The sequence below is a fragment of the Sciurus vulgaris genome (assembly GCF_902686455.1).
Source record: "Sciurus vulgaris genome assembly, chromosome: 2".
NCBI lineage: Eukaryota > Metazoa > Chordata > Mammalia > Rodentia > Sciuridae > Sciurus > Sciurus vulgaris.
This window is the reverse complement of record NC_136462.1, coordinates 23,223,241-23,250,603: the sequence shown is the minus strand read 5'-3', so window position 1 is coordinate 23,250,603 and position 27,363 is coordinate 23,223,241. Positions and strand designations below refer to the sequence as shown.

Here is a 27,363-nt window from a genome sequence, read left to right as displayed (position 1 = left end):
CAATCAGATGACAACACAGCCCAAAATCATACAGAGTAAAACTTGCCCAGGAAAACTGCTATTTAAGAACAATGAGTTTCTCTACACAATGGCTTGACAGGTAATTTGAGTTTCCCAGGCCCTGGTGGGAGCAGGCATGGGTTGGTTTTCCCTAAGAATGATCTTCTAAAAGAGTTTTCTTGCAGAAATAATTTCTTATAAAAGCAAACCAAAGAAACAAGAGTAACAAAGTCTTTCCAGTTAAAGTCTGAACCCATTGCAGGCCATGGTCTATGCTTTCTTTCCCTCCTAACTTTTGTCTATTTGCTTACTAAGTGAAGGGTCATTCCTTCCCCGCCATCCCCACTAAGCAGGAGGTAGAAACACCATTCTGTTACTCAACCAACTTGCTTCCTTTGGAACCTGATTTATTAAGTTTAAACTCAATTCTCTTTGTGCCACTAAAATATTTCATGATGCTGGTTATTCTATTTATTCATTTTTCTTTTTAGTGTTTAAAATTATAAGGATGACGTGCTTATTTTAGGAGATAATCCAAACAATAGAAAAGTGTACCAAATTAAAGAAAAATCAGTCATCTTTATCTTCAACTTCAAATTCTTTTTCTCCAGAGGTAATGACAGTTAATAGAAAAGAAGTTTTGGACTGTTTTCATTTGTAAACATGAAAAAAAAAAGGGGGGGGGGCATTTTTTCACATAAAGGATCTGTTTTTTTAATTTTGTGTCTTAATTAATCTAATCATGATGCCCACGTATTATTCTGGATGTTTCTGGAAGGTGACACTTGGATGAGATTAACATTTATTTCATTTTAATGTTTTGTGGTACTAGGGATTTAGCCCAGGGGCGCTTTACCATAGAGCTACATCCCCAGACTGTTTTTGTTTGTTTTGTTTTGTTTCTTTGAGACAAGGTCTTGCTGAGTCGTTCAGGGTCTTGCTCAACTGCTGAAGCTGCCCTCACACTTGCACTCCCAAGAACCTGGGATTACAGGAGTGCACCCTGTGCCCAAAGAGAAAACATTTAAATTGGTTGACTTTGAGTAAAGTAGATTACTCTTTGTAATGTGGGTCAACCTCATCTAATCGATAAATACTAATTAGAACAAAGACCAACCTCTCCTGAACAAGAGGAGATTTGCTAGTAGACTGTCTGTGGTTCTGTTTTTCTAGCGAACCCTGACTAATACAGGCTCATACTACGTGAATGTGTTAATCAGCTTTTTGCTGCTGTGACCAAAACACCCGACAAGAACAATGTAGAGGAGGAAAGACTTATTTTGGCTTACAGTGTCAAAGGTCCCAGTTAATAGTCAGTCAGCTTGTCTGCAGAAACATCATGATGAAAGGGCATGGTAGAGTAGAGCTAATCAGTTCATGGCAGCCATGAAGTGGGGACAGGGTACACTGGAGAGAGATATATAGTCCCTAAGGCCATACCCCGGTGACCTACTTCTTACACCCATGCCCACCTCCCTATCATTTTCTTCACTTCCCATTCAATGATTAAACCATCAAGTGGATTAATTCACTGGTGAAGCCAGAGCTCTTAAAATTCAATCTTTTCACCTCTGAACATTGCTGCATTGCTTTCTGTGGGACATTGCAGATCCCAACCATAACAGGGAATTAATTTATAATATGACGATTTCATTTACTATATCACTGACATTCTTCCAGGAGGCAGAAAGGGCAGAAATGGCAGAGTTCTATTAGTGGGTTCTGGAGGGCTTTTGCTTTGCTGAATCAGGTACTCCTGAGGATCTAGGACCTGGAGGTGCAACTACCACCAGAACTGATCATGTGGAACAAACATGAGGATGAAGTCAATCTACTAAGGACAGTGAACAGGGAAGAAAGAAAGAGCTGGAGCTCCTGATGGCAAAAGCACTTAACCAACTACCTACTTGCCTACTTCTGGAGTTTTGTTTTTGCAAGCCAAATAAACCTCTGTTTCTACCACTATTTGATGAACTTAATTTGTAACCAATCACGTTCTTTTAAAAATGGCTACAAGTATTCTAAAACAGGGAATACCAAAATGTAATCATTCCTCTCTTGATGGCAATTTACTCATTCAACAAACATTAATTGTGATGATGTGTATAAAATAGTTAACACAGAAGGCTATTATCCTTTGAAAAGCCTGCTTATATGGTAGGCCCTTGGATGGTGTCCAGGAATTTAAGAATTTGGGAGAGTTCCTACCATTCTAACTTATGAAAGCTACTCACTGTGCCTAAATTGCTTGTATAAATGTGTGGCTTATGTTCAACACTTATTTTTTCTTTAAGGAGTCTACGATTTTTCTATGTTTTAGGTAGACAGTGATTACATGAATAGTCCCCAAAGCACAGGAACTATGTTTCTAATGAGCTTACCTGGTAGGCAGCATTTCTGAAGTATTGTCACAATTTGCTGCTGAGGGAGTCAAATATATTCTGTATGATGTGCCTGGGAGAAGACCTTTGGAAGCTTGTACCTTGTTTCCCCCAGACTTTGCCACATGCTTTTCCCTATGCTGATTTTTCTGTGTATACTTTTATTGTAATAAAACATAATCAAAAGACAGTAGAAAGAATTGGACATAACTTTCCTACGTTCATATGTGAGTACATGACAAGTTTAACTCCACATCATGTACAACCACAAGGACAGGAAGTTATACACCATGTATACATGTCAAAATACACTCTTCTATTTTGTACAGCTAAAGAAGAATACAAAAATAAAAAATTATGTGGAACAAAAAAAAAAAAATCATAATCAAGTCCTGTTTCCTTCCAGCAAATCATCAAACCTTGGGATGGTCTTGGGCACCCTTGGCACAGCTGGCAACAGAAGTGGAATTTGTTAGAGTGACCCAGACTCACTGAGATATGGTGAAAGCACTGTTTTAAAAGGGGAAGGATAAGGGATAGCATATAATGATTCTTCAGTGTCCAAGTGGCTAGAGTTGCCCATGATATCAAAGTTGCAGCTGGGTAGCTCTCTGTTATCTGAGGTAAAAGTACACGGAGATCTGAAAATGACAGAACCAACTTTAGAAACGTCGGTTTGCTTTGGCTGCTGTTGGCCCCACTAGTTATACTGAGGTGAAAAGAGAGTAGCCCAGGTGATGTGTGATGTCTTTGATTTTCTTCTTTCCTCCAGTGGGAGGATAAAGGACCCTAAAGTTCCCCAGGCTAGGCCAAAAATGTTAAAAGCTTGCATTCTTCTCTAAGTAAGGGGAGAAACTAAACCAGGTCCCAGGGCTGGAGCAAAATTTTAGATAAATGGGGGCGGGGTAGGGGAAGAGGGAGGAGGAAACACTCTAGCAGCTTTCTCCAGCGCGGCTGCTGCTGTTGCTGCAGTAGCCTCCCTGCCTTCACTGCATCACAGCCTGACTCTTACCCGGCAGCTATAAGGTTAATGTAGCAAATGCTGAACTTAACTACTGAGAGCTTGAGTAAACTGTACAAAATGGGAAAAAAATGGATATTTTTAATAGTTTATATATCTGGATATATGATAAAAATCAATTAAAAATATTAAAAATTATGATTTCAAAAATACTACAGGAATCATCAAGGGAAGCTGTAAAAAAGAAATGTGTCAGTGAGAACACCAATTACTTGCTTTCTGCCACCAGTGGGTGGGTTAGAATTTAAGCTCTGAGTACTGGAAACAGAGTAAGTCTCTGTAGCTGATTATTCAGCTACAGAAAATGTGGATTTTCCCTGATTGAAGTCTCTGAAAAAAGGGAGATAATAAGAAAAAGAGATGCTCTACAAAAGAAGTCTTCAAAAACTGGTTTTCATTTGCTGATGAATTCCTGTGAGAGTTGAAGTATTATGTTTAAAGGCTGATGATTTTCCAACCTGATGGGTGTATTTTTGAGTAGGACGATTTGGACTCTTAAGACTGACTAGCCAAAGTGGTTGAGAAAAGCCTTGCTTATCACCTGGACTTCTTAGCTCTGGAGCATCTCACTTCTGTTACTGCTGAAAAAAAGTCTGCTTTTTTGAACCCTGAATTCACTAACCTTAATTGCCTGATCTAAAACCTGACCTAAACTGCCTGGTGTAAGCTCTCAGCCTTAGGGTGAGCTGTGCTGAACTGAATGCCAGCATAGGCTCAACGAGGAGAACTCACACTCTGCAACCTTGCACATTTAGGATACCTCTCTCTGGGGCCCCAAACTGTGAAAAAGTCATAAATGCTTGGTTGAACTGTCTGAGTCACATGAAAATGCCCACAGGAAAGAGTTTGTTCTTTGAAGGGATCACTTGAAATCCAGATGTACATTAGCCAGATATTTCTGATACAGAAACTGATGGCACTCTGAACATGTGATTACTTCCAAAAGTCCCAAGTTGCGACAGTGTCCATCACAGGGATCCTCTACTGTGAACAGGTCAGTCTGACTCCTTCTCAAGCATGTCACACTGCTGCTGACCCTTGCATTTGCCTTCCCAATTAGCAGCAGTTTATAACAACGGAGTGACACCCTGACCCAGCTTCCTTCACCCCTTCCTGCTCCACACACCTCCATAAAATCTAATTTATTAAGTATGGCTGTTCTTTGAGGGACTCTTCTTTTCCAGGCTGTTCCCTGGATAAAAGACAGGGATGAAAGGGGTGCAAGGACACGATGCAAACCCATTTTGAATGTTTTGAAAGTCCAGGATTTTGCTCTGAATCAATTTATGAACATCAACTTTCTGGTGACATTGCATAAAAATGCTTTTCTGTGAAGATGTTTTTGACCCTCTTGCACACTCCATCCCCCCAAAAAAGTTATGGATGAGATTAGGGGAAGACTGAAAAAATGTAAATTATGACCTCTTAATGGAAACAATGATTTTGTAATAACTGAGGAAAACAAATTGAAATCCCTGACCTGAAGAAGTAGGAGGAGCTGAGACAGCATTAGTGATCTTTGTTTTTTAAAACTATTCCTGAAATTTCTACTGCTTCCTAAAGGAAAACTCTGTGTGCTTTTCCAAGTTGTTGGGAGAGTGACTGAATTCACACTGTGCGCCCATGATTACACCTGACAGGGATGACTACAAAAAGCAGGAGATGCTTGCACTTTCCATGTAGAAAACCTGCGGCTGTGGTTGAGACTCATGAGGTAGATGAACTAGGTGACAGCAAAACAAGTGGAACCTATTGGCAGACCCAGTGAAACCAAGGGCTGGACTAAGTTGTTTGGGCTGGAGTAGGAACCCAAGGACAAGCTACCCATGGTGGGAGGCTGCATGGTATCCTAACGTATGTCTTGCTTGAAGTGCCCAACAATTGTAAACTCTTGGGTTTCCAGGTTACCATGGGTACCCATGGGACCGCACTCCTGACACTGCCCTGGTCCTGGAAGGCTTTCAGGTCAGCTTCACCTCACTGGCTACAAGTCATGCGTGCCTGAATTGATGCTCTGGGACAGGTTAAAGAAGGATTAAAACAGAAACTTGAGGAGGAAGCCACCTGGCTTTCTATAGACATATTACAATTAATAGGATTTGTTTCAACTGGCTAAGTATACTTAGCCTACTAAGCAGAGGACTAAAAGGCATAACTAAAATCAGTACAGAAGGTTGCCTCACTACTGCTGGGACTTACTGAGAATAAATATACTGTGAAGATACCTTGGTCAGTGACCAAGGGGGTGGACCAGGCAGAGTAGAGTTAAAGTAGCAGGTATAGGGGCTGGGGAGATAGCTCAGTCGGTAGAGTGCTTGCCTTGCAAGCACAAGGCCCTGGGTTCGATCCCCAGCACCCCCCCCCCCCCCAAAAAAAAAGTAGCAGGTATAAACTTCAATCTTTCAAAAGACCTGCTTACACGGGTGAGAAGGGCACTTCTGTGAGATTAGAATTCTGGTGAGTTTCCACCGTTCTAACTGAGAATAGTGGCTCACCCAAACTGTAGAGCTCATGCCGAACACCTGCTTTCCTTCTGAGAGTCTACAATTTTGGCATATGCCAGGTAGAGGGTGCCAACTTAACCCGCCCTCAAGAAAAACCCCATGATATCTTCCATGATAGAAAATGTCTGACATACGTTATTTAACTTTTGCTGGGGAAATTAAGCACATCCTGTATGACTCTACTGGGAGAAAACTCTTAAAGCTTACATGCAGTTTTCCCCAGACTTCACCCGATACACCTTTTCCTTTTCTGGTTTTGTTTTAGTGTAACAAATCACAGCTGTGAATACAACTACATGCTGACTCCTCTGAGTCTTTACTGTGAATCACTGAATCTGGGGCTGAGGTCTTAGAGATCCCTAACACAGTTGGAATAAGTGTAAGATATTCAAGAAACAGTAAGAAGGTGAGTGTGGCTGGAGTCATGCAAGTGAAGCTGGACAGAGGAAGGGCTTGATCATGTAAGGGCTTGTCAGTAAAGGAAGTTTGGATTATGAGCATGATAGGAAGCCATGGGAGGTTTCTGAGCAAAAGAAGAATCAGTGTGGCTGTGGTCAGGAATCTGACACATTAATTAGAGAGAAAGAGTAAAAGCAGGGAGGCCAGATAGGAAGCTCTCATATCCAGAAACTCTTCAATCATCCCTGGTTAGTTCAGAAACTATTTCACAAAGGGGAAATATACGTTTATCTTTAAGGATGAGCAGAAATTTGGTAGATGGATTTGTTTAAGGGGTCAGGAAGGCACTTTTAAGCATGGGGGAGAACCTGAACAAAGGCCCAAGGCATAATTGCAGGGTGTAGGTAAGGAACAGTGAAGGGTTGGTACTGCTGAGAAAAGAACTGCAGATAAGGTTACAGAAGACAGCTAGCATGCCAGACACTGAAGACTCACATATTTGGAACTGCATACACACAAAGTGATGCATAAATAATTATTATATATATGTAAGAGCTTAAGCCTTTTCATGTACTAAGAAGAAATTAAAAATGAATCTCAATCATGAATGAAAACTAAAACAAATTAAAATGAATCTAAATTTATAAAGTTGTTGATATAACCACACAGAAAATTACTCAAGTGATTTTAAAACACTTATAAATCCCTACTAAAATATATACTAAGGACAAAAAGAACTACAAAGAAATCTCAGGGCTGGGGAGACAGCTCAGTTGGTAGAGTGCTTGCCTTGCAAGCACAAGGCCCTGGGTTCAATCCCCAGCACCACAAAAAAAAAAAAAAAAAAAAAAAGAAATCTCAGACTGCATTCAGCGGCCCCATAGTCAGTGGTAAGGTCACCGCTGTTATTTTGAAACTATACATGCATATAGATTAGGATAAAGCAATATAACATTAATGTCATTAGAAATTAAGAATGCCAGCATCAACAAAAAAGAAGACAAATGTAAAAGGAAACAAACAAAAGTCTGGATGGGTGGAAAAGCTAGTGGCAGTTCTGCAATCTGTTCTCTCCTCTTACTGGTCCAAGAAATAGAGATGACTTAGTCAAATTACTTTAGAAACATGCTAATGAGAGGCCTCCTGGTAAGCACATTAAAAGTATCTACTATAGGAACAGTGCTTGCTTACTGAATGCTTTAGCAGGATGGAGTTGGTCTATTTAGACTGCTCACTATGCATAAAGCTGGGATGTATACTATAGGCATGACCACCTAGAAAATGTCAAAAATCACACAATTACCAAGAACATACTGGAGATATCTCATGATCAAGACAGCTCTTTTGTAGAAGTGACACTTCACATGCATCACTTAGAGATCTGGCATGTTAAGACCCGGGCCAGAGCCCTAAACTGAAGAAAGAAAGGACCTGGGCGCAGCACTGGCAGTCTCGGTCTTCTCTTCGCTTTGACTGTCTTGTGACAATTATATTTTTGAAAATATGAATCAAATTTGATACTGGATAAGAGCTCTAAGTTTTCTCAGTTCAATTTGTCAACCCAACCCTTTGCATTGTCTCACCTATGATATTTAATTTGAATTAAAATTATTAGTATGAATATTTCCTAATTCTATCTACTGAAGAACTCAGTGGTCAAACACATCCCCAAGGCCTCAACAGTAGAATATAAACCATGAAAATTAACTCAGGTTCCTTGGAAAAACACTGCGATTAATTTCTGAGTTAGGAAATGTATTAAGATGAGTTTGAGACATCTTGGCCTGCCTGAAAAAGTTATGAAAATTAAAAGGTCATGAAAAAAGTTATGAAAGTCAAAAGGACAAAGGAATAAACTTAAAAAAAGGTTCCCAAAGCCCCAAAATGGGATGATCTGAGAAACAAAAGAGAATGACTATAATATGGTAAAACATAAATTCATAAAAATCTATGACTTTTCAATGATCCTTGTGATATTTTGAAATGTATGTTTAGCATTCCTTCCAATTTCCTCACATATAGTTCCTAAAATTCTTAGAATCTCTGAATTGATAGAGTATCTTCTGTTTGCTAAAGAGGTGATTGGAAGCTGGGGGCTCCTAGACAGTCAAGACGGGGGCTTTTTGCCAGGGGAACCATGTGATTGGAACTTTAAGTCCCACCCTTCAGAGGGACTGAAAGTTGAGCTTAAAAAAATGAGTGGCAAATGAGTTATCAGCCATGCTTACATAATGAATCTTCCACAAAAATCCCACAGGACTGAGTTCTGAGAGCTTCTGGATTGTTGAACACATATAAGTTCTTGGAGGAGGGCATACCTTGAGATGGTGGGAAGCTCTGTTCTTCTCTAGCTCACTTTCTGCTCTAGCATATTACCTGAACCCAAAGAAGAGATCACGAGAACTCCAATTTACAACCTATTAATCAGAACTTGGGCACAACAACCTGAGGCTTGCAACTCACATGTGAGGTGGGAGAAGGGAAATATTCTTGTGGGACTCATCCATCTCTCGACCTGTAGGACCTGATGCTCTCTCCAGGTAGACTGAGTTAAACCAGAGGGCACCCAGATGGTGTCCAATGGGAACTCTACTGTCCAGGGCCTGCTTGATATGTGGAGTAATATTCCCACATATCTGGTATGAGAAATGTTTAATGAGTATAGAAAAACACACTTTGTTTTTTATTTTCTGTTTTTCCCCCTCTATCCTTAACAATGCTCAAAAACAAAGCAAAGCAACAAATAATACAAAAAAGAAAAAAGAAAAAAAAATGTACATCTTTGGTCTTTGTTGGAAGGGCATCGAATTATTATTTGAAAACATTTCAAGGGAAAAATAATCAACAATTTATCCTGCTTGCCCCAAATATTCAAGAGGGAAAATTCTCTAAAAAAGAATCCAAAGTAACAAATGCAGAAGGAACGGTAGAAAGTATCACTGCTTTGTAACCCCAAATGGTTTTTATCCAGAAAATAAACACAAATGGTTGCCAGAACTTCTAGGCAAAAGGTCAAAGAAGAAATCTGGTACAGCTGAATCAAGGGAATACCAATTGATCTCACTGATGAATCTTATTATCACCAAAAGTGGGACAATCAGATACTATAGGCCTCCCAAAGTAAGGCACTAGGTACATACCACCACCTATGAAATATATTCAACAAAAAAGCAGAACCAAATATATCCAAGCCTCTAGAGTTAACTTCTAGTTTATAGAATATACAGCAAATAGTAGAATAAACTAAAATAACAATACAAGAATACAACCTACTCAATCCCAAACTGTATAGCATAAAGGACACTATTTTCTTAAATACAACGACACTTAAAAGAAGGGCAGGAGACTGCTACAGATTATGATAAACATAAGCTCTTACTTAGCCTGGATACCGATTCAAACAAATCAATTATAAAAAGACATCTGATGGAATATTACTAAGCCTTGAAGAAGAATGAAATTATGGCATTTGCCAGTAAATGGATGGAGTTGCAGAATATCACACTAAGCAAAATAAGCCAAACCCAAAAAACCAAAAGCTGAATGTTTTCTTTGATATGCAGATGCTAATTCACAATAAGGGGGGTGTTATAGAAAAACAGAGTTACTTTAGATTAGATAGAGGGGAGGCAAGGGAGGGGAGGGGGTATGAGTGTAGGAAGGATAGTAGAATGAAATAAGACATTATTACCCTATGTACATATATAACTGTATGACCACTGGGATTCTACATCATGTATAACCAGAAGAATGAGAAATTATCCTCCATTATATATGATGTGTCAAAGTGCATTCTACTGTCATGTATAACTAATTAAAACAAATTAAAAAAAGACATCTGAAACAAGTGGGAAAACTGAACAGTCTGGGTATTAGGGCTAAAGGAATAAAAGCTAACTTTATGGCTTTGTTAGAAAAATGATCTTACTTTTAGAGATACATACAACAGTAAAAGAACATGTGGAATCTGCTTTAAAATTCTCTAGAAAAGAAAAAAAAGGCAAGAGTTTATGGGGTGGTAAAGATGAAACTAGATCAGCAGAATGTTGACAGATATTGAAGCTGGGTGATAGGTTGGTATGAGGGGGTCATTTTACCCTCCACTTCTGTGCATGTTTAAGACTCTTCCTAATACAAAATAAAAAGGAATGAATTAAACTAAAATACATGGCAAAACTTTAAAATAGTCATACATATTTGGCTAGGTAAAGGAAAAAATGTTAGTCTCAAAAGAAGTAAACAGGATTATTTTTCTGAAAAGTAATTTAATAATTATGTATATATTTTTAAAATTTATATTTAACCCAGCAAAATTTACTTTTAAGAATTCTAAGAAAGCCTGGTATGGTAGCACATGCCTACAATCCCAGCTACTTGGGAGGCTGAAGCAGAATAATTCCAAGTTTGAGGCCAGACTGGACAACTTAGTGAGACCCTGTCTCAAAATAAAAGCACTGGAGATGTAGCTCAGTAGTAAAGCATCCCAGGTTCAATTCTCAGTACCAAAAAAAAAAAAAAGATTCTGAGAAAATTGTCATGGATATGCATAAAGATACGATTTAAATGATCTCACAGCAGAACATGGTAAACAACATATTTCTAAGTTATGGTAAATTTATGTAATTTTTTTAATAGCCATTAGCCATCAAATTGTAAAAGAGTAATAACATGGGAAAATGTTCATGGCAAACTGTTAAGTACAAATTGCAGGCTGTAAAAGAGTATGGACATTTTAACCAAATTTAGTTTTCTTAAAAATTCAGAGAGTTGAAGTTTAGATAGTGTTGCTCATCTCTACCTTGAAAAGGAAATAAGATCATATTCTAAAATAGATTTGCATAGCAATATTTATATTTAGAATGTATTTTTTAGAGGGAAGACCTAATACAGTCAAGTAATGAATAATTGTAAAAAGATAATATTTGAGGATACAATATTACAGAACACATTGATGCTTTAAAATTATAAGTTAAAATATTACTCAACTTATTAAATATAACACATAATTCTTTGGGTAATCTTTTGGTACTTATGATGTTACTTTCTATCCTTACATATTAATAAGATCCATACTTTCACCAAAAAAGTATTCATTGCACGAATGGTATGAATCTACATCGTGTACAACCACAGAAATGAAATGATGTACCCTATTTGTGTACAATGAATCAAAATGCGGTCTGTAAAAATTAATTTTTTAAAAAAGTATTCATATACCTATAAAAAAAGCCTGTAAGTGTACCCATAATGTTAATAGCTATTATTTCTAGTTGATGGGATGATGGGATTTATAGTACTTTTAATTTTTTTAAAAATGTTTTTTCTATTCATGAGTAAGGTACATTGCAGTTAAAAAATGAATTTAAATTTTTTTTTTTTTTTTTTTTTTTTGCGGTGCTGGGGATCGAACCCAGGGCCTTATGCTTGAGAGGCAAGCACTCTACCAACTGAGCTATCTCCCCAGCCCTAAATTTTTAAAAGTTCAAATCTAGATCAATTCCTGACAGTGGTTAATAATGAAATAATAAATGGCTATGGTCATGATTTCTGAAATAATAAACTAAATGACAGAAGGGTGGAAGGATAAGGCAAGGTAGACACATTTTTTAGAACAGGCATTTAGCTCACACAATTGTGAGAAATATCAAAATTTAAATTTAAAAGAAGTGTCAAGAAGGAGAAAAAGGATTATAGTTTACATGTTTACAAAAGCTTCAACTGGAGAGTGATAAATATCTAATTCAAATTATCTAGGATGACTGAAAGGTTATTGTAGTAAAAATTCTAACAGTTCTGAAAACAGCTAATGCAACCTGTAGACAATTCACTCTGTGCTTCTATTTTGTGTACCGCCCTGATAATTTTAAATTATTATTTTTCGTATCCAAAAAGAAATGTTAGAGTATTAATATAACCCGTATGGAATTTCCTCTATTGAATTCAGTTCATGTAACATGGGTCAAATCTGGTAAGTGAATAACTAATAACTTATTAATAAGTTATTAAGTGAATAACTAATATATTTAAATCTAAGAAATGCCATAAACCTATACTCTATACATGTGGTTAATAATAAAAAAAAATTAGACTTCTTCAGCATCTTTCTACACTTACTAGTTTTAAAATTTCAGTTATCTCTTTCCTAAATCAAGCAAAAGCAAAGAAAATGTCCCGACTACCTGGCTTCCGTACTTTCTTTGGCTCTTCATAGTCCTTGTTTTCTGGATTTGGAGATTCTAGAAAGCTGATTTCTTCTGTGACACTTTCCCCCTCCTGGTTCTTGAGGCTGTCTTCCTCTTCTTGAATGTGGGATTCCAATTCTGATTCTTCTGAATCAAGAAATATCTGACCAGCAACTACTCTTCCTGTGGTGGTATGGTCCTTTACTGACTCATCTGATGGCAAAGCAGTCTGAGAATATAAAGTATTCTTAGTTATCAACAGAACCAAGACTCCCTCCAACACTCCTTCACTTCTGTAAACCCAGCTATGTTTGCTTCAGCTCATCCCTACAGGCTCCCGCTTGTTGTTCATGACATGCCTTCATCACTTGCCTGACTCCTCTTTTCTTTGAATTTCAATTCAGATGGTACTTTTCCCCAGGAAGCTTTTCTTAATTCCAAAAGTCCAGTTTAGGTTATCCCTCTACATGTTCCTATCACACCTTGTGTTTCCCCTATGATAACACTGTATTATATATAACTTTGTTTTTATCTACATTTCTTCTAGAGATTAGGGTTAACTAACTGTCCTCCTTGGATATGTAAGACTCAGTCTTATTCATTTAACCAACCAATGGGTACATTAACTCATTTTTTGGGGAAAATTTATGTAAGTGGAAACAAATGGCAGTTCAGTCCTCAAAATTAAAAGAAACTAGACACACACATACACACAAGACACTAAAACCAAAACCTATCTCTCATTAGGCAACAAAAATGTTACTGTCTTAAGTCTCTCAGATACACACACTAAATATTCAAGTAGAAATTAAACCTAATAGCCAACATTCTTAATGGAAGTATCTATTATTCTCTCGTGTGGGTCAGTGACTTTTTTACCCTAGAAGAATTAATAACTAATATTGAGATCACCTTTTTCTTTTCTTTTTAATTTACATCTGCTACTCAAAAGACACAGATTTCATATCCTTTCTAAGTTCCCTAATCCCATGCTTTTAAATCATGCAGTAAATACTGGTCTGTGCAAATTTTAGTACATACCTTGGAGTCTAAGGATTCTTCCTGGCTGCCTTCTTCATCTGTAAAGAAATTTTAAGACAACTTGGTCATATTTTCTGTTGGGATGTTACAAATATTATTAAAAGAAACACCTGATAAATAAGCCAAATAATCAGTACTGGATTAACCTTGAATTATTTTAAAAATGGTTGTATTCAGGATCTGGTTTCAAAAAATTAAGTGAAAAGAAAAAATAGGTTGAGGGGGGAGCTTTTTTCTTTCTCCAGGTAGGAAAACAAATTGTACTCCAGTCAAAACAAACAAACCCCATACACTTTAATTCCATCTGATTTCTGTAAATATTTTGTATATAGTCTATTACTGAGAATGAGTTATTCAGTTCATAAAAATAAATCTCAAATTTCATATTCCAGTCTTCTACTTATTCTGTTCCTCTGCTCAGGATCTGGAGTTACATTAGCTTATTTTAGTGCTAATCAGCGGTTGTTTGCTTGCTAATGTCAAGAATGGCAAATAATAATAATAATGGTAATGATAATTGTCAGTAGAGTCGCCAATTATGTTAGAATTTATGTTCCACTTTACTGAAGAGATAACCAGATAGATAAAAAGTAGCATCCTATTATTGTGTACTTATCCACATGAGAGCTATTTATTAACAAATTGACAGCTTATACTAAATAAATAATAAATCCAGCCACCAATTACACCTTTCTTCCAAATTCATACAGATTGTTTTGGTTATGTCAGATTATATGATTTTCCTTTTACTCTTTCTATGTTTCTCAGCTCTTATTGTTATTTTAACTGCTTGTTATTCTTTTTCCTGCTCTTATATAAACATATGAAATAACTCAACATTCAGGAGCAAAGGTTTGCTCTCTGCATAGATTGCCAGTTAAAAAAATAAAAATTTTAGATGAGCTCTTGTTCAATCTTGTTCTTAAGATTACTTGATTTTATACAAGAGTAAGATTCAGTATTTTCTGCTCCATAAGATATATGAGAAATTAATCAGCAGATACTCTAAGACCATCTGATTTTTACTGGAAAATTTAGTTGTTGTTATATTTACTTCATATAGTTCTATTCTAAATATTATTTGTAAGTTATAACTATAACAAAAACATGTTTTGGATTTGGATTGTCATTAAAGCTAAGCTAACTTAAAGAAATACAATCAAATGATGCAAAAATACATAACTATTTTATAATTGTTTCGAATATCTGAGAAAACCAGTCTACCTCTGAAGTTTTGCCATACATGAAAGTGCCTCAATCCAAAGATATTTAAATTACAGCTGGTATTCACATTCACTTACTTCAGATTACACTCATAGTATGTTTGGTTTTTGGCAGGTGGGGAGAAAGGTATGGCACGTGTTGGGTCCATAGTGCCCTTACATTTTGTAGTGATGTCAATTAACAATCATCCTTCCTGTTAACTTCTTCCCAAGTATAACCTTAAGCCCAAGTTCTGACAGATGGTTCAAGTTCCATTCTCAGTAAATCTTTAGGTAAATTAAGAAAATCATCTCTATTATTTATCAGTTGTATGTGTACTTGTAGTGAAGCATATTATGTAGTTAATATATCAAGAGAAGTCTTTAGGTGTGCAAACGTGTATGATACATCCCCAAAGACTGAAACTTTGGATTAGATGGAATGCTACTAATTACTAAATCTAGTACCTTGTCACAACAGGTCACAAAGGTACCAATAGATAAGTAATATAGACACCTATAAGTAAATTGAAAGACATACACATTTGCAACACTACAAACTGTTAGGCATTAGAGAAGCAAAATGTGTTTCTGAACTCCAAGAGACATGACTGGTGACATCAGGGTTATTACATGAGAATTGCATCATGCTTGTCTTTCTTTCCCTCTCTCTTTACAAACTAGGAGACAGATTGTTGATAAATAAGAGAATTTGTTCTCAGTTACTAAAGTAGGAAAGCCTATTCCAGGTTGCCATCGAAAAGCATAAGCTATTTTTTCTTTCAAACTGATACATATATTCATATAACATATATATTTAAAAAGCTGCTTATACCCTAAGCACTCCAATATGTAACATGCAGGTAAAGATGAAAAACATTGGAGTTATCCATAAATAAAAAGTAAATAGTAATGCTGTTTATCAGAACACCAAGCAACAAGAAAAAATGTAATCCATAAAGAGATGGATTCTCATTCACCAGGATCACATCCAAAATACAATTATTCATACTACTTCATTAACTGTACACCTTCCTTTAAAAAAGATAAATTTTCATTATATCAGCTAACAAAGTCACAAAGTATCAGGGATACTTTCAAGAAAAAGCCATTATAACATTCTTTTTGTCACCTGTCAGGTAGCACACCTTCAAAAACAAAGTCTTAAGTGAAAAGAGACCAGATACTGTCTTCTGCTTTGTCACTTTGCTTAGGAACTCTACAGATCCTGGAATATTCTTGATTCTGATTTATCCCAAAGCTGAGGCCTCTTAAAAACTAAGTACAACACCGGCTTCATCATATATTAATTTGGATAGACAAGGTTCAGTGTCAAAAGTTTGCTCAGCCTCCATTTCTCAATCTGTCAAAAGGGGATGACACCATGTGTCCTGTTCATTCAAAATGTTGTAAGGAACGAAAGCAGTGAAATTTAATATCCTCTCTAAAAATTACTCTCCAAATTTATGGTATAACTGTTATCTGAAATACCGGCAATGGATCTAATTAAAAAGATTCTATAACATTGTATGTCATAAATAAGTTTTTTTTTTTTAATTTGTATTTGTGTGTGTGTGCGCGTGTGTGTGTGTTCGCATGCCCTAGGGATTGAACCCAGGGTCTCCTGCATCCTCTGCCACTAAACTACATCTCTAGTCCCAAGAAAGTATGTACTTCTAAGTGAGAAACATTACACTTTTTCACCATTATCTTGAGAAAAAACTTTTAATCCTCTATTTACTAACAGGGAAAGGAAACATTTCTAATGCAAGTATCATATTCCTACGTCTTTATTAGCTATTAAGTAATAGCTAATAATAGGACTGAGATCATTTTTGTTGGTTAACCAAATTTTACCTAGTTATAAATGCAACCCTCCCTGGGTAACAGTTAACATTCACACTAAAATTACTACCCCAAACTTGATTTTTATATAGGAGCAAAGCTTTAATTCTAAACTCTTAAAACTAGGCTGAAATTCTATATAAAATAAGCACTTTAATGAATGAAAAAGCCAAATGAAAAATCTAAGCACTTAATTCATAAATCTTTATATCACACATTTTATGATATTTGCACTTATCAGTACAACACTGTTGTCTCTTATTTATATGGAGAGCTCATTCCAGGACCCTCAACCCCCAAAACCCAGGATACCAAAAGCTGAGGATGCTAAAAGTCCCTTATAAAAAAGAGCATAGTATTTGTATATAACTTACACCCTTTCTTACTTATAATACCTAGCTATGTAAGTAGTTGTTATATTGTTTAGAAGACAATGACAAGGAAAAACACTACCTTTCCCCCAAATATTTTCCATCTTCAGTTGGTTGAATCTGCTGGAATTCATTAATAGGGGGGCCAACTGGCCTTTATTAACTTTCAGCATGCCTATCTATGTTATTTTAGGTCCAGCTAAGACTTTGCCTTCAACAGGGAAATGTTTTGGCACATTTTTAACAATGATGGAAATCAAAGCAGACATTTTTTTTGAACCTTTGCTTACATCAATACACCCAAGATTTAACACTTTAGTGTTAACAGTGTTTTACTGTAAGATCCTCAGAGACCCAACTGTTGATCTTTAAATATCATCTCCACTGGCATGGAGCTCTGTGCATATGAAACAAAGTCAAAGGAAGACACAGGGAAATCTGTATGCTTTAATTTTCTTTAAACTCTGATAACTGAATCAGAGATAAATATCATATCTTTAATTAGTGTAGTTCTCAATCTTTAGGGTGAAGAATCACTCATAGACCATGTTCCTGTAAAAATACCTGAGCTATTCCAGACCTAAAACAAATTCTTTACAAAACCTACGAGAAATTCTGTTTAAAGTGGTCAGTTACTTTGCTATTAAACTCAGCAGCTTAATTTCTTACTTCTTTTAATCAAACAACTGCTAGAGGTACTTCAAGAGTTATGAACTATATAGTCTTTAAAGATTTGGCATGAACACAGACCATCACTACAAGTTGGAATAGAATGAAGCTCAAAGCATGCTGCCAGTAAAGTAGTTTGAATATGGTTCTTGCTTTTAAAATGGTGTCTTAAACCACATCATGGACAGAATTTTGGTTTAGGTCTCTTATTTTAGAAGCAGGATGACGTTACAGCATTGATTTACAACTAGGGCAGATAATTTGAGGATTTGAATAACCAACTGGGAAATTTTCTGTTAAAAAAATGGGAGTTGGCATTTATTTTTTGCCTTGTTCCAAAAAAATTTAAAGCCAGAGAACAGTTATTTTGTTAAATGACACTGATTCAAATTCCAGATTTCCTATACTAATTGTTTATCAACATTTAGAAATACTATTTTTTTTCATAAATCAACATTCCCACAAGAGAAGTTTTCTGATGTAGGCAAACCAAGACATTAACAAAGAAAACAACTTTCAAACCCAGAGCATAAACTAGATAACTGACAGTAAATTCAAAAACCCATGAATTTCTGTGTCTATATAAAAAGGTGAAACTATTTGTTGTTCAATATGTGATAACCATGTCTTCCTCAAAAGTGATAAAATCGCTGTCAACAAACATGGGACAACTTAGACACTGTGACAGAGGTCACCACTTTCTCAGGAAGGTTTTAAAAAGCGGGTTGGACAGTGGCTACAGTTACATCATAAGTCTCGGTTTTTTAAAGAACAGACTAGGGACTACCTTAGGTGTTAGGCAAACGCACCAAACCACTGTCAACCGCTAGGGTTGTTGGCCCCTGCTGTGCCCAAAGTGACAGCTCCAAGTGTGTCAATTACAAAGCACAAACGCAGGTTTCCAGGCTCAATGCAGTACATCATCTACACCAGGGTCGGGCTCATGTGGTGGGTCTACGCCAGCTGTTGGGATTCATTCCCATGGAGTCGATTCCTTATCGGTGAGAAGCCACGTAAAGTTTGTTACGTTGAGAAAGAGGTGTGGGCAGTGTAACCGCCCCTTCTTTCTCTCCCCTCCTCCGCCTCCCAAAATACCCACTATGGTCAGGCCCACCGAAGCGCAAGATTACGGCGAGTGACAGGCCAGTGCGAGTGCGACCACAGGCAGCGGAGTCCCGAGCCCTGAGCCCCCACCGCCCGACTACCGACCGAGGCCGGGGGGCGGCGGCTCCGGCCTTTAGGCCGCGGGAAAGGATACTGACCCGAGGACGCCGAGCCCGAGCCCAGTAGCACCGCACAGAGCAGCAGCGTCAGCCCGACCCGGACCTGCATCCTGCTCTCGCGGCCGCTGCCAGCCCGTGGAGCTGTCGCCTTCACCTCTGCCACCACCGACTCAGCCACCGCCGCCTTGCCACTGCTCTTCCTGCTCTAGCTTTCTTTCTCCGCCCCTTCCCAGGCCTCCCTGACCCAGCGCGCAGCCAATCCCTAATCGCCTCCGCGGACTCCTCGCCCAATCGCTGTGTTCGCCCCTCCCGCCTCATTGCCCCCGCCTCGAGGTCACCTATTGGCCAATCATAGCGCGAAGCTCCCACACCACCATTCCTGGTTGGACCACAGTCTCACCGACATGGCCCCAGCTAATTGGTAGCTGCTGAATCAGAGCGTGAGGACTACAATACACTTCATGTGATTGACGGGCGTGTGCTCCTGGGAAGCGTAGTCCGTCCTGGGGCAAGCCAGGTGGCTGTGGAAGTTAAGAGAATTTAGCACCCGAGCCAGATACTGACACAAGAATGGAAATCCACTTTTATGTTTTGCTTTTGGGCCAAAATAAATATCAAGGAACCTATGAGGTTAAGACATGATATCTGTTAACCATCTCTATTTGTTTTATTTAGAGAATTGAGAAAAATGTAACAATTTTTAAAGCTTTAATTTTTTTTTAAACTTTAGATTTTTAAGAAATTTACTTTAAAAACTTACGTAAAAGAGTACCGTGGTATGCAGAAACCAGGGTACAACTAATTACTGTTCATTCTTTCCTAGATGAAAGGAAATCATACGCAGTGTAGATTATCTCGACGCTAGAATGAATTTTTCCTAGGGCCACCAGATAATAATCATCTGGAAAATGTGCCAAGAGCTTTTGTAAAACCCTTTTCAAACACTTGTCCTTATATCTCTAGTCTTGTGAATTGCACTGTTTTCTTCCTCCTTGACCTGAAAAGAGGCTGTGTTGGCGAGTGTAGAGATGGAGGTAATAGCTACAGCATTGCCATAAACAGAAATACTTTATGTAACACGGATTCAGGAATGTTCCTTTTGGGTAGCAGGGCAGTGGCTTGGTGCCCCCATCCCTTCTTTCATCAAATTGTGGCATTTTGTTTTCCCTAGTACCTATCTGCAATTAGAGCATTGTCAATCTGGGAATTTGTCCTCTTTGAGAGGAAGTCTTCCCCCTGCCACCCCAGGAACAGTCTAAAAAACTAACTGCTGTTCTTTATCTCAGAGGGGATGAAAGAAAGATATTATCTGACAAAAAGTTCTTTTTCTACTTAACCTCCTTGGCTCTTACCTTCATTTCTGTCACTGACATGTTTCTTCAGAGTTTCTCTGTTTTTAAATCATAGAGTAAAATCATTTTCCTCCCATTTTCATCTGATATTATCTCTCATTTTAAAATTTACTTTTGTATTAATTTACTTTTTTCTCTTTCTTACTGGAAATTTCCTTAATGGGTCACATTTCCCTTACCTGGATGATGCACCTGAGGTCTAGTTGTTACATTCTCGGATGATTTTCCTGCCAGTCTAAATCACATACCACAGTCATTAATTTTCCTTAAACACTCCTTTCATATACCTATTCGAAAATTATCAATGGCCTCTTTTTTTCATAGAATAAAGAACGTTAGAAATGTGTTGATTCACAGATTAGGCGCATGTGCTGACAGTTCTCTTTTGGTGAAGTACTGAGAAAGAAATTTCTGCCTTCCACACAAGAATCGGTGATTATCTGATCATAAGATTTGGGAAGGTACTCTGCTTAGTTAAGGCCCAACTTCTTTTTAATTTTTGTCTTTATGAATTCTCAGAGTTAAGTCCCTGTGATGGGTGCTGTATGGACCCGTTTTCACTTCTTAATATTGCTTTATTACTTTCCACATTAACATAATCTTGCCTTGTTGTGGGTTTCCCTACCCTCTTCTCATTTGCCCTTACTTCTTTGCTGCAGCCCTAGCATTCTCCCCAGTTTCAATTGCTTTTCTTCTTGGTTGAGATTTCTTCAACCAGTCCTGACCTCCTTCGTCTTCATTATTCCAAGTGTCTATTATCAAACACTTACAACCTTGCCTCTTATATGTATTGTAAACTTGCTGAGGTCAGTGACAATCACATGATTCTGAATGTAGGAATATAACACAGGACTTGCCACCTACTAGCATTAGATAATTATTGTTGATTGATAGATACGCCTTCCCTGTTGGTTGTAGATTTCAAAAGAGAGTTTCAGGGAAAAGGCACTTACTACACTATGTAGTGTTCTACAGCTATTATTTCTTATTGATTGCTTATAAGGATGGAAATTAGTTTTATTCCTTTAATTGGAAAGGGTTAAGAACTACTAGAGCTTTTGCCATTTAGCCAGCAATTAGTAACTAATATGTTCTGCAAGTGCTCCATAAGACCTTGACTTCCTGGGGAAATTCTGAGTCTCCAAAGCAGGTTCAAATGATGGCGTGGGAAAGTCAGATTTATTTGGTCAGTCTGCTATGCTGCATGTTGTTTAATTAAAAAAAAGTCTGTAAATTCTCCACAGCCTTATCCAGGCTAAGTATACGTGCCTCAAGGTCCCCTGCCAACATTCCCTGTTAAGGTTATGTACTTACTCTACTGGTACGAAATGTTAATGTTATTATTTATTAATTGGTAGACTTCTTTTATGTTTGCTCAGCTGTGCTCTATTCAGTCTGTCCATATAAAAGTGTTCTGGGTCATTGTCATAGATTTCCAAGTTGCAGAAAACCTATTTACTTTGCATTACAACACAGCAGAGGCTCTGACGGAACGAAGAATCAGTCCCTTTTTGTGTACATGATATTGATATGATTTTAATTTCATTGAGATGAACGAGGCAATCAGCAAATGTTGAGAACCCCTGAAAGTGTTGAGGACACAAACCCTTCTTGCTTATCACTCCAGGATGACAAGACAATTCCCAGAGACCTTTCTTGAGAATGGAACGCTGGTGGGGTATATTATTTCCTGTGCTGTTCTTAGGGATTTATTTGAGTTGTTTAGTGTACAGGCTGCCAGCATTTGTATCAAGGTATCTGCCAGAGCAGGATTAGTGGTGAGAGAAGCAGGATATTTTCCCCTTAGGGATTAGAGAAGACTGTTCTATTTTTTTTTTTTGATAGGGATGGAGTGAATTAAAGTAATTTCTCTTGTGTTTCTTTTTTCATGCATAAATGAAGTATAAATCCTGAAACTATATGATGAGATGCAAGGTTGTGTCTTCTTTTACTTTCTGAGCTTTTGAAGTAAATGAACAAGTGGCTTTACACCTCATTTTATCCCTCATAACTTCAGGATAGTGAATGGTGTAGATAATAAGTAATCAGAATAAATAACCTTTGGATGTTCATGTCACATTCCATGATTACAATTAAAGGTCCTAAAGTTCAAAGTGTAGATAACAGATTGTAGAGGATTATTTTCTCTAAAACCAAGCTTTGAAGCTGATAGGTGAAAGATGGTTTATCAAAGTGACATTTACTTTGTGTGTACCTATTATTACTAAGCAGTATTGAGTCAGATAAAGGAAAATCCAGAAAATCCAGTATGCTTTTATACCCTGAATAAATGGACAGGCTTCTTTGGGTACAATTTTTATAGATTTGTTAACTTCTAATTCTGGACAGAGACTAGATTAAAACTAAATTTCAATAAGAACTTTAATTGGGTGAACTTTATAAGGTAAGCAACTTGGAGTTCGTATTAAATTCAGAATACTTAACCCTTTAGTAGGTGACAATTTGTTTAATTAGTGAACGTTACATTAGGAATTTTCTTTTCCCCTTCCCTTTCTTTCCTTCCACAATATTTTTTGAGCACTGTTGATCTCCCCCAGTCAAAGGCCACCAGGAACACACCTGCAGTTGAGCACATGGACTTTGTGACTCACTGCGCTGTGGAAGAACACACACCAGGGGGTATCTCAGAAAGTCTTATAGGGCTGAGGTCCCCTGAGAAACTGAGGCAGTGTAGAAGTCTCCCTCCCCCTGCTTCAAAACCCGATTCTTGCAATCAGTCCAGAAAGATTTCAGGCATGTCATTCAGAGTAACAGGCATGAGTTTTCTAGAAAAAAGAGGAAAGGGGAAAGGGGCAGGGGACACTCCTAAGGGAGAAAGTGGGTCCTCTCAGAGAGGAATAAAATGGTGTGCCCATCCTGCCCACAAGTTTTATTGGGGGTCCCAGGGAAGTTTCTAGAGAATTCCACCCAGGTCCGATTCTTGACTTTTGACAGATAGCATGATAGCTAACATCACACTTTCAAGTCCCCACTGCCATGAAAACTCTAGGTCAAAAAACAAACAAACAAACAAACAAAACAAAACAAAACTCTAGGTCATTTTGGCCCATGTCGACCAGTTCTACTTGGAACGTGTTCTTACAGATTTTATGTTTTGGGGGAATTAGCTTTATCTCCCTAAGTTCCGGGATCTAGTTTATGTAAGGGTCACAGAATTTCCTCCCCTTCAGGGTAGCTTGTGTTCCTTTTATTGACCTTATTTTGTGCCTGCATTTCTTCTGAAGATAACGGATAACTTGCAGAGAAATGCAACCTATCCCGTAGACTTAAGCCAGTCAGGGCTGCAGGTAGATTGCTTTTTAAAAGTGAAAGCATGCGGTCGTCAGCATAGTGGCTCCAGTTTATAGGACCTAATGTTCCCACCACTCGAGTCTATCTGTCTCCTATCAAAATGATACTTTAAAGAAGCTATCACAGAATTTGGGCTTTTGTTTGGTGATTTGTGGAGGGTCTAGGGAAGTCAGATTTGCTCTAGATTGGATGCCTATGTTTCCTTTGACTTGGTAGAAATAAATCAATAAATCTTAAGGGAGGGGAGATTAGAATGAGAATAAAACCATATTTGGTAAAAAAGTAGCAGTCATTCATTCTGGCTCCAAAGAGAAAGTATCTGGCATTTTGTGGGTGGCACAGGGAACTTGTTTTTATATGTGCTTAGATAAAATTACGTGTGCCATCACATTCTGGACTTGGGAACCTGTCTGTGCCTGGGATTCCATGAAATTGCTCATGTCTAATTGGAGAATAACAGAACCTGGTGGTCAGTGCCAGGTCAGCTCCTGAATGTCAGGAACTGTTCTTTGTTTTTCTTTCTTAGCACCTATTATATGGTACACTATTGTAAATAAAATAAACAAAATCTGGAGTTAACATTCTAAATAGGGGGAGAACAAGAATAAAATAAGTAAGTAAACTATAATATATTAGAGGGTGGCAAGTGCTATGGGGAAAAATTAGCAGGAAGGGGAAGAAGGAGGCTGGAGAAGGAGGCCATTTAAATTAAAAATGGGGAAGACCAGGGCACACTTCCCTGGTCTTCCCCATAAAGTTGAGTTTGAGTAAAGACTGAGAGATTATGCAGGAATGATCCATGAAGATACCAGATCGAAGAGCTTTCTAGGAATAGAGAGAAGGTTGTGGAAAAGCAAGAGCTTGTTTACTGTGTGCTAAGAGCAACAATGAACTCTATGGTTACAGAAGAAGGTAAGGGAGGAAGAAGCACATCAGAGAAGTGGCTGGGGCCAGATGTTTTGGGGATTTTAGGCCAATGTTAAGGGAAAAACAGAAAGCTACTTTTATTTTTCTTTTCTTTATTGATGCATTATAGTTGTACATAATAGTGGGATTTGTCGATTTGTCGTTACAGATTAGCAGAATGCTAATCTGATGTTGAGTCTGGCAATCTGGATTTGTGGCTTGGATAGTGGTCTAGAGATCTCTGTCCTACACAGGAATGATAAAATTTATTACACCAACTATTATTTGTTTGTATATAAAGCTAAAGGAACCAATTAAAACAATTAAACAATTGTATTCAAAAGTTTAATTCGGTGGGCATCGCTATGCATGCCTATAATCCCAGCTACTGGGGTAGGTTGCAACAAGAGGATCTCAAATTTGAAGAGTGACCTGAGAAATTTAGGAGACCCTATTCCTGTCCCTGTCAGAAGAAGAGCGAGGAGGAGTAGTCGGGGAAGGAGACAGAGGAGGAGATGATGCCAACAACCTCAGAATGTAGCTCAGTGCACTTGTCTAGTATTATGGTTTGGATATGAGGTGTTCCCTGAGAGACTCATGTTAGACAATGCAGGAATGTTCAGAGTTGAAGTGATAGGATTAAGAGAGTTGTAACCTCATCAGTGGATTAATCCACTTGATGGATTAATGATTTGAATGGACTACTAGGTGATAACTGTAGGCATTTGGAGCAAGGCTGAGGAAACTAGGTCATGGGCTGTGCCCTTGGAAATTAAATCTTGTCCCATGCACCTCATGCTTTTGCTCTCCTTTTCTGCTTCTTGACTGCCAGTAGCTGAGCAGCTTTCGTCTGCCACACTCTTCCCCCATGATGTGCTGCCTCATCTCAGGTCCAGAGCAATGGAGTCAATAGACCATGGACTGAACCTCTGCGACTGTGAGCCTAAAATACAATTTTTCTCCTCTAAGTTGTTCCTGTCAGTCATCTCTGTCATAGTCACGAAAAGCTGACTTAGATACTCAGGGTGTATGAGGTCCTGGGTTCCATTGCCTGTTCCAAAAGAAAAAAGTCTGATTCAAAGAAGTTCACACACTGGTTAGGAGTTGAGGTGGATGAATGCAAAATGGCCATTTTAAGAGAAAGATCTTCAAATAAAGGAGATAATATTACTATAAATGCAAATCACTTCTGTGATGACTGATAGTAATTTCAGATCAAGGGGCTGCATTGGCAAAAAGAAATATGTGTATTATACATATACTAAAATGTATGAATGTGTGTTTCAAATATACACAAAAATATGTTTATGTAAATGCACATTTATATGTAATTAAAACAAGCAGCAAAAGAATTGAGAGTTAAGTTGCAGACATGATGTTGTTTTTCTCCTAAATATGTTAATGTGTATTTCCTGAAAAAAAATTCCTCACATAACCACAGCACTATTATCAGCCAGGCATTTAATAACTGATTCAATACTAACCCACAGAATTTATTCAGATTGCACCAATTTTCTTTAATTATTTCCTTTCTAACAATAGAAAATCCAAGAGATGGAGGTGTATCCAGTTTGGTTAATTTCCTTTTACTTGGATCAGTTCCTGTAGGGTGTGCGTTTGTGTTTTCCTGTATCTTCTGATGTTGAGTTTTTAAAGTGCATAAGCCAGTTATTGTAGAATGTGCCCTAATTTCAGTTTGTGCCACGATTAGATTTAGGTGTTACACTCTGTATGAAGAAATGCTGAATTCTCCCCAGGGCACCAGATAAGCAGGCAAATGATGTTTGTGAGTCCCTGGCAAAGCTGATTTTGATTTGGTTAAGGAGGCATTTCTGTTGTACTTTATTTACCTTTTGTAATTAATATGTATTTTGTAGGGCATACTGTAAGACTAAGTAGGTATCGCAAGATTCTTAATGATCATCCCCTACTTTTATCATGTATACATTCATGATTCTTGCATGATTGAATTATTTTTGTAAGAGATGCTAAATCCTTCTTGTGTTTATTATTGACTTTCTAGTGGAGGCAGAATTTTCTTATTTATTAACTTAATCAATTAATTTACATTGGTGTGGCCAGATTCTTTTTTTTTATTTCTTTATTTTTATAGACTGCATTTTGATTCATTGTACACAAATGGAGTACATCATTTCATTTCTATGGTTGTGCACAATGTAGATTTACACCATTTGTGTGATTATACATGTACTTAGGGTAATGATGTCTATCTCATCCCACCTTTTTCATACCCCACTCCGTCTCATTCCCTCTGTGTAACCTAAAGTTTCTCCATTCTTTTCTCACCCCCTCACCCCCACCCCCATTTTATATCATCATCCACTTATCAGGGAAAATATTTGGCTTTTGGTTTTTGGGGATTGGCTTATTTCATGTCATAGCAGGATATTCTCTAATTCTTTACTCAATAGGTTATAATCTTTTATTATCGTTACTGTAAGATTATCTCAAAATTGGCTATTGATGCTCCTTCAAAGTGACACCTATATCTTTGTGACATGACCCCATAATTTTTTGAGCTCACCCTTACTGTTTTGTATTATTTACATGTTTTATACCTTCCCTGACCTAGGCCTGGAATTAGCCATTTTTCCAAGGAATCCTGCTCTCTTTCACTGAAAAATGATATTTACATTTTAGGAGACTCCTTGCTGAGGTGTTATTGCTTCTACAATCTCTTAGCAGACAGAGCTGGGAAGTGTATGTGTGAGTGTGAGTGTGTGTGTGTTGGGGTGTAGTGTTATAGTTTAGATCTGGAATGTCCCTCAAGTGCTCATTGGTTGAAACCTTGTCCTCTGTGCAGCGATGTTCAGGAGTGGGGCTTTGGGAAGTGATTGGATCACCAGGGCTCTGATATCATCAAAAGATGGATGCATGGACGGGTTCGCAGTTGAATGGACTATTAGGAGGTGGTGGACACTGTGGGAGATGAAG

The 27,363-nt window shown here is 37.7% G+C and overlaps 1 protein-coding gene across 1 annotated transcript in view; it reads right to left on the bottom strand.

Annotated features, from left to right (window-relative positions):
• The window catches only part of SEL1L (SEL1L adaptor subunit of SYVN1 ubiquitin ligase), a 59,698-nt gene extending 40,643 nt beyond the window's left edge, over positions 1–19,055 (bottom strand). Inside the window, exons 1-3 of the mRNA XM_079128057.1 lie at positions 18,878–19,055; positions 13,529–13,566; positions 12,485–12,716 (exon numbers count right to left, since the gene is read on the bottom strand). Of these exons, the coding sequence (XP_078984183.1) occupies positions 12,485–12,716; positions 13,529–13,566; positions 18,878–18,947 (340 nt within the window). The 5' untranslated portion in view covers positions 18,948–19,055. The remainder of the gene's footprint in view (positions 1–12,484; positions 12,717–13,528; positions 13,567–18,877) is intronic.
• Between the last annotated feature and the right edge of the window lie 8,308 nt (positions 19,056–27,363).